The 12,533-nt window shown below is 45.8% G+C and overlaps 1 protein-coding gene across 1 annotated transcript; it reads left to right on the top strand.

Annotated features, from left to right (window-relative positions):
• The first annotated feature begins 3,043 nt into the window (after window positions 1–3,043).
• Osi24 (Protein) lies at window positions 3,044–10,871 on the top strand. Its single transcript, XM_001358889.4, has 6 exons — window positions 3,044–3,577; window positions 8,360–9,126; window positions 9,189–9,302; window positions 9,365–9,526; window positions 9,599–10,043; window positions 10,122–10,871. Exons 2-6 carry the CDS (start codon window positions 8,439–8,441, stop codon window positions 10,330–10,332), a joined length of 1,620 nt encoding a protein of 539 aa, XP_001358926.4. The 5' UTR covers window positions 3,044–3,577; window positions 8,360–8,438; the 3' UTR covers window positions 10,333–10,871.
• The last annotated feature ends 1,662 nt before the right edge of the window (window positions 10,872–12,533 follow it).

The following is a 12,533-nucleotide window of genomic DNA, read 5'->3' as shown; positions in this document are numbered from 1 at the left end:
CTAGGGACATCGCATATATATCCATCTGTGCAAACTGTCGCCTCTACCAGCGAAGGGCCAGACAATACTTAACCTTTGACGCTTTCCGTTGCCCTGCACGTATGCGATACTCTAGCAGCTACCACATAAAAAGCTATGACCCCATAAAAAGGGCGTAAATGTAGGCGAACTGTGATTATGGTTACACAAACATGTCTAGATAAATGGATTCACGGCGGAAGTTGTGTGTGGCATGAAGTCGACAAAGACTTTAAGGTGGCTAAGAGAGTTCAGGAACAAAAAACATCAAAAGACCGCAGTAAATGCAACTCACACGCGGCCACGAGCATGTGGGTAATATAGTACTCATTACTCTCCAATTTCATTCGGACGGGAAGCTTTCGTATTACCTTTTGAATACGTACTCAGGTAAGAGAGAGATGATTACAATTCAATTAGTGGAGCCTACGCAACGGTGGACCGCACACTGGGTGAAAGGTCAGCCATCACAGATGCCGGTTCCGCGACGTGTGACAGAAACGTGACCAGCGGCGAGTGAGTTATGTGAGACAATAACGCGGACGAGAAAAGTGAAATGTTCCCACAAGGTAGAGTAAAACATAAAACAAAATAAAATAAACTAATTAAAAATCTCTACCCATGAGGAATCAGAGATGTCGCCAACTGGTGATGCGACTGCTGCGGCTGCTGCGACTGATGCCAGCCCACTGTTTTGACGGCTTGTAACGCTCTTATGCACTTGCGGCTTGTGAAAGTGTTTACTTTGCGTTTCTGTCACTGTCAGACGCCGGGGCGTGGCCACAGCATAGCACAGCACAGCTCCCTCCACTGCTGCACGGCTGCGGTCGTCATTGGACGATGATTATGAAAACCCTATTCAACTTTCTTCACAGCCAGATTGCGTAATGCAAACAAGCCCATTCTGAATATCGATGGCAAGTGTGAATCTTTTAGTCCGATGAAGTTGCCGGCGTTTGGTCATGAATTGGAATTTGACTGAGAGAGGAGCGGAGAAGAGCCCAGCGTGAGCCCACAATTAGCATATTTATGAGTAAAAGTGAAATTAATGATTGGAATGAAATGCAAAGAAAAGGTTCGCAAATATTGACAACATTCAACCAATTTTGCGGCAGCCCAAAAGCAACTGCCTCGCATAGGGCCGGCTCGGGCTAAGACTCTTCCGGAAGCGTCGAGGCATAGCATTTGGTGAGGAACAGCACAGATTCAGACGTAGACTTAGACTGATAACGTAATATTTGCCTGGGTTCAAGGCACTTACACCAAGCCTTCTGTCCGAGAGTCGGGCAGACAAATATAAGTTGCATGTGACGGAAAGATGTCAGAGGGCTTTCTACTATGCCATCAATTGGCATCTCCATCTCTCCCGTTTTGCTTCGCATCGGGTCGCATCTCGTAGCTTAATAGACGCTAAATGAATTCGCTTTTAAACACTTTCACAAGAGTATGGCCAATCTTCGCAGATAATTCATGCATTGTGTTCGCATAGAAGTTGGCCCCAATACTATTTTTTAGAAAACATTGCACACCCCATTGTTGCCGTTGCCATTGGTTTGTTACATTTAGAGCGGTTATTGATTTTGCGGTCTCATAAACTGGCTTTCATTTCGTTTTGCCTTTTGAGCCATTCAGTGCGGTCAGGGGGAGTCGTTTCCGCTTGTTGGCCACAAGTCAATGGCAAAGTTTGTCACCAGAAATTAATAACAATGTGCCGCTTAGTTGGCCAATTCTAGACGACGACTTTCTCATGCGTAAACCGGCCAACGAAATCCGCTCTCTCCCGCTCGCTCCCGCTCCCAAGCCGATCATCAATCAGAGTCTGTTCAGGTACATACATATGTATGTATGTACGTACCATAAATAAGTGAAAATCTGCTAACACTTCTGCACTCGTTTTGCTGCAAAAACCAGACCAGAAAATAACAACGAAAATGTTTGGCAAATGCGCCCAAATGAATATTTTATGATGCATGGTGCATGCTGTGGCCACCATACTGCTTTCGTGCACCGTAATCCTGTAATCCCTCCGACAATACCATTGACAATACATACATGTATGTGTGTGCACAGCATTATTGGGGTTGCACACAGCAGGAAAAATTCGAAAGTCCTGAGAGGTACATTTAGAAATCAGTGCAGCATGGAGCTCTGACCGACCGCACACGGGTTCGGATTCGAATACGGCCAATTCAGCTTCAGCACAGACAAGAGACGAAAAATGTTGGTAAAACTTTTTTGTTTGTCAAAAAAATTCTGCCAGAGTGGATGCGCTTATAAGAATCTTGCGTGCGCAAAGTTTTTTCTTTATAAAAACTATGTTTCAGGCTGACCTTTTATGACCAGAGTGACCATATTGTTGAGAGAAGGGAACTCTGCGAAATGTTGAAATTTGTGTAAAATTTTGTAATATTAATTATTCTTATCGAGGTCAGATTGCGGGGCAGGATTGCAGCAGCATCTGCCATGGACAAAGGCTCCTCTGGCAGAAATGCAAAAGAATGAAAATTTAAAAAAAGAGTCCGGACTTTAATAAAGTTTTGTGGCAACTCATTGCCAAGTTAAGATTACCCCGCTTCCCAGTTGGTAACGTCAAACAAAATCGAAAGTTCGCGGACTAAGTCACCGACTAACAGAGTGACTAAGTGACCGCCTGCCGCTAATGTATTCGCGAAGAGTTTGAGGCTCATTGTTCGCCATGATGCAGCGTATTTCTTGCTGTTCATAATATTTCCGAACAAAATTGACAAGCAATTTCACGACGACAACACAACATTTTCATATTACATTTCTTTCACTGGCAAAAGAAGGAGTTTTCATTAGTGACTAATTTTCCATAAGCAAGAGAAAATTGTTACCGCTGTTGCTGCCACTGACAGGCACCCGGCGACTTGGTGTTCAGCTCCAGCTCTGGCCTTTCCCGTCAATGTCATGGCATGTGACTGTGGTGCTCTTAAGCCGCTCTCTGCAACACCAACCGAACCAGAAACCAGAAAGCTCAAACTGGTTGATCGCACCCGCCGTTAGCTTTCGGGCTTTCAGGCCACAAGCGCGCCGCAGTCCGATTCGTTGAGAGCTGAACAGCAGACGCAAACGCGCGAGAAAGCAAGCGAGCAGACCCGAGTGTCTGAGTGCCTGAACGTTTCATTGGCCCCATTGATTAAAATAAATGTCAAAATATAACTAATCATTGGCGAGTGCTAGTACGACAGTTTCGCCAAGGCGCCATTGTTCCCGCGAGACCTGGAAGTGAAGCGCAAGCGCCCCAAGTGGCTTAAAGTGAAGTGAAACGATAGAAACGCAGTAATTGCATTGACAAAGGAAGTGAATAAGAGTGAACGGGTTTCGTCGTCGGTCAGCATTTTCACCGAGCCAAATCCAAGAGGCGACCGACTGGCGCGCAGTGAATGCAATTCCGATTTCGAAACGAGCGAAACAAAACGAAAGTCTGGCGAAGAAAGTGCCAGAGCGAAAAGTTCTGCGCCGATGAAATGTCCATGCAAAAATTCAATTAGGCGGCGACTCCTGACGGAATTACTCGTACTGTGCGTTATACGAGAAGGTAAATTGAGTTGTAATTGATGACCCACTGCGATGGCAATCATCCATCATGGACCCAGAGAGATATTCTCAATAGCAGTAATGATTGCGAGCTTTAATTCGGTTAACAATTAATGAATCATGGACTCTACTCTGTTTTATCGCGGGAGAATGTTTAAACAACAAAATGAAAATGATTGTTAACATTTTACTGTCGACACGTTGGCTGTTGTACCTTTGTTTTTTTGTTTTCTTTGCATTTCTTTGTGTTTCCATCTGTATCTGTATCTGTGTACCGCCGAAGCCGCTATTTCAGCCGCTGTGTGGGCTTGGAAAGCTGGTCAGCCAGCGAACTTAATAAGAAAGCTCGGACGCTCTATAATAAATTGTTAAGAGATGCGATGCTGTTATGTAAGCCCCAGCTGGCCTACCCCAACTGACAAAGAGAATCAACCGAAACAGCTCATCTTGGCCGGCAATCGAAAAACGTCGCGTCGCATCGCCAAATGCTTACGATACTTTCTTTTTTGCCTCGATCTGGTAGCGATTCGAGTGTGTCATGCGTACCACCGTTGGAGAGGGCCCACGGGGCCCACAAGAAAGTCGCAGCAGTCAATCAACTGCAAAATTATGAAAATGATACGGCAAGAGAGCTTCGCCCATTTATCAGTGCCTTTTAACGGGCTGTAGACCACATATTAATTACCGTTGAGCTGGACAGTGAGCCGTGGAATTGTGGTTAGTGGTGCAGCTTAGTCGAGTGCATCCTCGATGGTAGATGGCACCACTACCACTCGAGAGTCATGTCTGTTTACCAAGTTGCAAGCTGGTTGCAATTTGCGCCACTCGCACTTTCATTTCAGCAGTGAGTGCTGCAAAAGATTTTAAAATCCCGCCTGCGGGATGCGAGCGACGTGCGGAAGATGCTGAGATGCTGGGGAGGCAACTTTCTTGGCTACCACCGGTTTGAGTGCTCTCATATCCGACAGCTGCAGATCCAAGCCGAATTCATATCACATCCACTTCTGCTACACATCTACAACCCCCAAGAACTTCCATATGGAAATGTTTGTTTGCTGAAGTCTGACATTCCGTGCGGAGTGGGACTGACATCTTCCGTGGGCGTGGGCACGGGCCTGGGCCGCCCTTGTACATGGCTATGTCAAAATGTGTTTTCCGCTCACTTGAGCTTGACACTGAATTGGCTGTGAATTGAATGTAATTTGATGAACATTTTGCTCCACCAGCGATTGCATCATTTGCAAACTCAAAGCAATTTTAATTTGGGTTTACAGCACAGCACAGTTTTAATGACATAAATGGCCGCCTGACTGCCTGCAAATGACGCAGATGAAACTTTCTAAAACAAAAGCGAAATGGCAGCGAATCGCACATATGTATGATACCAGGGATTGTTGCCACTTCAAAATATTTAAACAAAATGCGAGCAGCACAAGCACAGTACAAGTGCCAGGCACGCATGTAAATCACTCAATTTCGGTGAGTGGCCGGGCTAGGCCCCGACGACGCCCCGAAAAACAATCAGCGCCTAATGGGCCCGCGTACATTCCGGCCAAATTGGTAGCTAATTGGCGAAAACATCATTCCATTTGACGCAACACAGAGAAATTGCATTAACAGCGCACCGAGGGATCAGCCCGAACCGAAAGTCCTACTCAAAATCGATAAAAGCCATTCGAAAAAGGTCTTGAGTAACCAGCAGGCCAAGGCAAAATGGCTCACGTAGGATCCATTAGTTTTTATAAGACAGAGAGAGAGAGCGCGTTTGGAATGGATTTTGATTATAAAGAAAGTTAGTGCCCATTCAGGATCGGGGCAAGGTGTTATGGAATAATATTTTATTTCTTTGACTTAAGCGAGATAAACTGTTATTACACATAACACTGTGCGACAGAGACATTTTACTTTGTATCTAACAAAAATTAGGTTGTAGGCCTGGATGAGTATACCACATCCATCCACATACTTAGAATGTGCAATTCAAAGAAGTCATTGAGAACAACAATCTCATATAAATAACATTACATCTTATTATACTGGAATACAGATCCAACAATCTAGGAATAGTCCTGGCACACTTTAGCTTCGGTGTCCACTAGCTCTAGTTTTTTATTCCATCTAAGAACCTGTTTATCTCTATTCTTTATATTCTCTACATGGTATGACCTTGCGAGTAATACATTTTCATTCAATTTCTGCTGTGCCAACGCATCTTTGGGTGAATGCACTTGTCAAGCCACATAATGTTGGCCACCGATTGGACCTCCTCCATGGCTCACTTTAGAGCTTAGAGTTTTGCGGTCGTTTCCAACTTGTTCTCGACTGCGTGCGGACTTTTGCCGGAGGGAACAGTTATGTCACACACAAACAGCTATGATGCAGCCACCACGGCTGCTTTATGACCGCTTTTGACCGTTAGTGGACGCCGTTTGTCAACCAGCTACACTCTATAGTTCAAATCCAAATCCCGACTTCAAACTGGTTGCCCGTGCCCGTGCCCGTGCCTCTGCCCGTACTTTGTACTTTGTCGCTTCACAGCTGGCGTTGTCGGCAGCAGTCGAGTGCGGTGTCGGTGTCGTTGGACGAGCGTGTCGCAAATGATAATTGTCAGCTTATTAGCCTCATGACCCTTACACTCTTATATAAAGCTAATGGATATGTGTGTGCCGATGCCGAGCTGGCGAGACTAAGGCTCTACTTGCCCCCCCCCAAACCAGACATCATTGCGTATTACAGAAGATGGGCGCGCGGGCTGTCAGAACACTGAAAACTTTTGGGACTTAATTGAGAAACTTCGTTTTGGCTGAGCGCCGCTGCACAGAATAGACCAGAGCGCAGCACCCGAGAGAGTATAATATGGTAAAAGCCAGGCGGCAGAGGCAGCAACAAATCTGATTAAATGCTGCTGCTGGTGCTGCTGGAGCTACTAAAAGTTTGCCTCAACTATATCAGGGCGGAATATTAGAGCATGAAGCCAGACCGAGCACAAACTATAACTAATTCCTACTTTTTACCTGGCTAAAATCGGGCGAGAGGGAGTATAGAGCGGAGCAAAAGGGTTCGAAAATTACGTGCGTGTATTAGTAGCTGCTTCTAAGCTGAGGCAATTTCAAGTTCTAATTGTAATTGTTCAAACAAATTTACATAAAGCGATAGCCACGGCCCTGAAGCGAAGCACCCTGGCTGCGAATAATTAATGCAATGCCCACACGGGATAGCATGAAATTCACATCAGCTCAGAGAATATTTTTGTGAAATATTTGGACAGCCTCATAGCAGCTGCACAACAGAAGTTCCGACTAACAGACGAATGAGAAATGATAAATGGTGCCCCTAAATGGCCAAGCAATGATACTTATGTTTCCATTACTCTGAAGGGTTCATGGCTTACTGTCGAGTAAAAGAAGATGCATCTCGCTGCATAGACAAAGTGAATGAAAATGCTTCGCCATCAGCCCCAGGGCCAGCAATCCGATTACAACGAGCCGAGTTTCCCTTCAAACGCAACCAGCGTTAAATCAGTCAACGGATCATTCAAAGCCGTCTCAATTTGAATGTATTTACAAGCCACAAAGCGCAGCCCAAGATAGCTCTTAGATAAAAAAGTATCTTGAGACCTTTCTGCATCTCTTTTGGTGCTTTAAGTTATCCCTAAGTTTAACAGGTTTTCTTTTAAAAATTCTAAGGAATAAGTCAGGGAGTTTCCTGCTTGGCTCTCAAAGTAAAAGGGAGTGACTTTACTCCCTCCTCGAACTGCTGAACATCCTTGACAGAAAACTACGATGAAGCGTTCTTATTACCTGCCGACATGTGTTTCAATTAAGTTTACTGTCAGCTGAAACCATCGCTGAACAAACGCAAACAAGAAGTTTTTGGTGGCGACGGCAGTGGCATTGCGCTGTGTGCATTTTTTTGGCGCAATTTGCGGCAATGAAACCAACAAACCGAGTTCTGTACGAGTAATCGTCATTCAAGGCATTCGTTTGTGGACCTACTTGGCGCTGTTCGTTTGTGAAAACGAAAGTGAAAATGCAACACGAAAATAACGTGATCTGGGCGTCTGATGGCAACGCCAACGCCACTGCTACAGCCAGAGCTCCAGCCAGAGCTCCGCCCGATGCTTGGCAAGAGCTGCTCCGCTGAAATGGTTGGGATGTGTAAATACAAACAAAACTGTGTACATTTTCACTTTTCCCCAGAGCAAAGCCTGAGTCTGACTGCCTCGCTGCCTGACTGCCCGGCTGACTGTCTGTGAAGCTCGCGTGAATGGCGTGTCAAACAACGCAGGCTGGCAAAGGCAAATAAAAAGTTGGCGACGTGCATTGTTTGGCCAAGGCAAGACTGAGGTGCTTGGGAGGCGGGCACGCGCCCTTAAATTGAGAGACACCCGTCAAATTGGCAACAGAAAATCATTTGTTTTTGCCAGGCTGATTAGCGAGTGGGCAGAGCCTTTAAACGGGGTTTCGATGGGGTCAGGAGTGAATGAAAGAAAGCTGTGCATATTTTACGAACTCTATTAGCTGCCTTATACATACGTCCTACGAGATCTGCCGCTCGGCAAGGTCATACGTAATGTGCTTATCAAGCAAATCGTTTGGTTTCCTGTCACGTGCCTTAAGGTGCCATAGAGTTTGCATACAGCTTTGAAAGATCTGGGTGCGTGACTGGAACTTCTTACAATGTTTAAATGTGGCCGTCCTTCGTGTGCCAGGCACTGAGTTAGTCCCCAATCTGCTCCAAAACGTGAAATAAAGCATTTTAATGATGCCATTCTTCGTTCCAGAGACTGTGCACTGCATCCGGAGCACAGAAAGCAGCGTCTGTTGTGGCATGCAAGTGAAGGAGCAGTAACCACAAGAATAATGAAAATGTTGAGCCAAGCCCTTCTCGGAGCAGGAAGCACGCAGGCAAAATTAAAAGCAAACACCCACCGGAAGCGACGGTGCAGACCGCTGTTTTGTTGCGTTCTGATGCTGTGTCATCTCTGGCTGGTTGCCTCACAAGCTTCGGAGGCGAGTAGATCAAACTTAGAAGCGCCCTACAGTCAGCCCCTGACAACGATGGGTGGTGCGCCCCGCAACGATGACAACACGTTTCGACCCATTCTACCCATCGACATTAGCCCAGAGTTCATATCCCGCAATGTTTTCACAAAGACGGGCCAATATCGCGTCTTCCAGCCCGCGGAGAGCGAGAGTGACCTTCGCCTAACGGTGGCCATGAGGCGGCGCAACTTTAAGCATCGCCCAGAGGCAATTCCGGCCACAAAGGTCGAGTCCAAGAGTATTTCTGCAAAACAAGTTGACGGTCAGCAGGGAAACAGCTCCGCCACTCTACAATCCGAGCTAAAGGGCTTGGAAGATCTGCTAATGGAGTATGTTGAGCAGTTCTTCAGTAAGGGCAAGTACGAGCCCGCACCTGGCCTGGTGTTTGCTCTACAACAGAATCACACGAGTGCACAGCGCATCACACGGAGTATTTTGGAAGACACCAATGTGGAGGTCAATGTCCCACGAGCTCTGGAAAGTGCCCGGCTTCTATTTTTCAGCGGTAAGCCGTGAAGGAAGAAAGACTGGAATTCATTACACAACACATACGATTTTCCATTGCAGGCTTGAAGAAAATAATGTGGCCCATATATATGGGATTACAGGTGCTGAAGAGTGTGCTTTTTGCCATGTTCCTGCCGACCATCGTTAGCAGCGTGACTCGGCTGATTGGCAAGGGTAAGATCTGTTGAATTTTCCCCAGAAATTTCAGTTGTCTTTAACATTTCAACACCGACCAGGTATTACGTCCGGCTCTGCCAGCTCCGTGCCTTTGTTTGTCCGCCCCATGGAGCCGCCGCAGGAGCTGGACTTCCGAGACAACACTCTGAACTTTGACGACGACAGCAAATTCAGCTTGGCTGACGACAGCAAAACTGCTGGAGCCTACGAATACAATGCAGGTGGGTGCTAGTTGCGTTTTACCTGTGTATATAAAAGCATAATAAATCCACAATTTAATTCGCGCTCCCCAGAGGCCTCCCAGCAGCAGGCCCAGTATGCCAACTTCAATGGCAACTCAATCAACCAGGCGACCCTTTCCCGCTATGGCGGCCAGCAGATGATGCAGGACACCTACCTCAATGCGCTGCAGAACATCGGTGCCGCCTCCTTCAAGAACTCACAGAGTCTGTCGGGGTCGTCGAGTGCAGCAGGAGCTGCCCCCGGCATGACCAAGAAGCCATCGCCGGCGGTAATGAACACATTCCAGAGCTTCCAAAAGGTACCCAACTCCTCGCTGCTGCTGTCCAACTACGACCCCTTCTACAGTCCGCTGCTGTCGCGTCTGGACTCGGTGTTCGCTCAGCTCAAGCTGAACTCGGCGAACGAGACCTGCCGCGAAAAGCTCATCTGTCTGATGTACTCCAACCCCGCGAAGTATGCTCCATATAGCAATCTGGTGTCCGCGCAGCTGAGTCGGTGAGTACGGCGACGGCCGGAAAGTATGCTAGGAAATGAATTTCCCCATTAATATCAACAAAACTTATGTTCTTTCAGGGAACTAAACGAGCTGCGCAAGCCCACCTCCGATAATCCGGACATCCTGCGCTTCTTCAAGTACATGCGGGCGGCCAAGGACGGACAGGATGGCGTCGACTGTGAGCAGTCGTTTGTCAAGTGCACGGAATTCAAGGATTTCGAGAATCCAGCTATGCTTTCCACCTACAACGACATCAACAAATTGGTCCAGGCCCGTAAACTGACGTAGACGAGGAGCAGCATCCAGCATCCAGAATCGGATGGGCGGAACAATGACAGCAAAAGTTCGCAAAAGTCAAGTCAGACCACGTCTGATGTCTGTTGTCTAATGTCTGAAGTCTGGGGACTCGAGCTGTAATTATGCAAATCGTACTTTAGATAGCCTAGCCATATACAAGTTCGTTAGACGCTCCACCGGAGGCAGCTGTCAGCAGGCGTTGTTGCGGCCAGTTCGGCCAGGTCTGCCTCAAGAGTGGGGCTTGTTGGGGGTTTGGTTTTGGTTGGTTGGGGAGGGGAAGGGGACTCCATTAACATGCTGTAAATAGAAAACTTTTTAGTTGTTTAATTAGCACGAGAGCACCAAGCAACGGATGATGCTGTTATATTTAGCCATTTAGAGGAATTTAGTATAGTATTTATTTATAGCCCTAACGTATTTGTAATAATTTATTCTGTTGTTGTTATCCACGTAGTCATCAAAAGTTGTTCAAAGCATTATTTATAAATAACCAATAAAGTTATGTTGTACCATCAAGATAATTTGATAAATTAAGCGGCCTTTGATTATCCTTTTTACTACCGAGAAATTTGGGGAAGGGAGTCTGTTGGCCACTCTTCGAAATACCCTGTAAGATTCATGATTGATTAATTCAATATGAGGTGCGGATGTCCATAAATTCTATATATATTTCTGCCATTGATTGGAGCTTGGCCTTGACTGTCCATATTATACGTCTCCTCAGAACTCAATTGCTTCAATTCATTATAAATAATTATATTCCAATTGTGTTAGTTATCCATTCGCTTCTGCAGATGTTTCGTACTGAATTTTTTTCATTTAGTGTACAATTTGATTATTTCCACTCCGTTTGCTGGTTGCATAATTAATTCGAACAATAATTATTTGATTTATTTTAACGAAGTTGTTTTTGGAAACACTTTTGCAAAGTGAAAATTAAAGTGTAATTATTTGAAAATGCTTTAAGCTGTTTTTGAAACTGCAATAATTGAAAATGGAACTTAATTTATCTGCTGCGTAAAACCATAATTATTGTATCAATCCAATTGAATCCAATTAGTGCTGGTATAATATCCGCAACCGGATATTACCAGGCACGAGGGACTGCTCGCGAAGCTCAACCCACAGCTGCCCGAAATTGTCAAAAGCTTCTTGACAGAGAGGACCTTCCGTCGTCCAGGATGGTTCAGCATCATCGACCAAATCCATCAGGTCAAGAGCACCGCAAGGAAGTGTGCTTTGGCCGACGCTACACTCGCATTCACCCACGACATGCCAAAGCCCACCACGGTCCGACGGCAAACGGGGCAGACCCTCAAGGTGGCAGCCTTTGCTGACGACACAGCAATACTTTGGATCGATAGCCACCGACATTCCACAGCAATACCTCAAGCAGTTTGAAAACTGGTCCTGCCGATTGAACATTTACCTAAACTCCCGAAAAGTGTGCATTGGTGACACACACCTTAAGAGAGGACACTAGCCCTGGCGTGACTTTTGGCAGCCGACATCCGAAGCGAAAGATGTATTGTCTGCTTAAGCATAAATACAAACTTAGGCTGAAAAGCATAATCCTGGCCTACAAAGAGATAGCATTGTCGCTGAAACAAACCCTTCGAGAATCTGTACCTTCCAGAGAAAACTGCAGCACAGGAGCAGACTGGTACATCCGGATCTGCGACAACTCCAGTCCCACTTGTTGACGACGTTATAAATGGGCCAGCCGAGGGCCATGCTGTAAGGTACAGGCGACTTACCAGTACCCGACTCCTGCGTAAACTAGCCAAGCTACACCCAGCGGATCTACCCAACAGGAAGATCTAGGATAGACCTAAGCCCTGAGAACCTGACAGGGAATTGCCGATATAAAGACCACCCACGCTGTTTAAGCTGTAATCCTATTATTCGAATTTTATCTCAGCCGATTATGGAAGTAGCTGTAACAGTTACAGTGTATAATGTTATCGTATATTAACAATAAACACAATTTAAAAAAAAATAAAATCAAAAACAATTTTCATGTTGCTGTTCAAAGGTAATGTGCAACATAAACTGTAGTTTTTTATGTCACTGCCTTTAAATACTCGCCTATATATGTATTTATATATATGTATAACAGAGTGTGAAATATATATGTGCATGCATGGGTTCACTACACTGGTATAACAGTTCTGATGGCGTGATCCGACAAT

Source organism: Drosophila pseudoobscura, chromosome 2 (assembly GCF_009870125.1).
Source record: "Drosophila pseudoobscura strain MV-25-SWS-2005 chromosome 2, UCI_Dpse_MV25, whole genome shotgun sequence".
In the NCBI taxonomy this organism is placed as follows: Eukaryota; Metazoa; Arthropoda; class Insecta; order Diptera; family Drosophilidae; genus Drosophila; species Drosophila pseudoobscura.
This window is presented reverse-complemented; position numbering and strand designations above follow the sequence as displayed.

Bases quoted from the DNA above. Each gene is read 5' to 3' on its own strand.
- Osi24 (XM_001358889.4), top strand. From the start codon at position 8,439: ATGAAAATGTTGAGCCAAGCCCTTCTCGGAGCAGGAAGCACGCAGGCA. The intron at 9,303-9,364 runs GTAAGATCTGTT...AACACCGACCAG, and splicing joins GACTCGGCTGATTGGCAAGG to GTATTACGTCCGGCTCTGCC. The intron at 10,044-10,121 runs GTGAGTACGGCG...ATGTTCTTTCAG, and splicing joins GTGTCCGCGCAGCTGAGTCG to GGAACTAAACGAGCTGCGCA.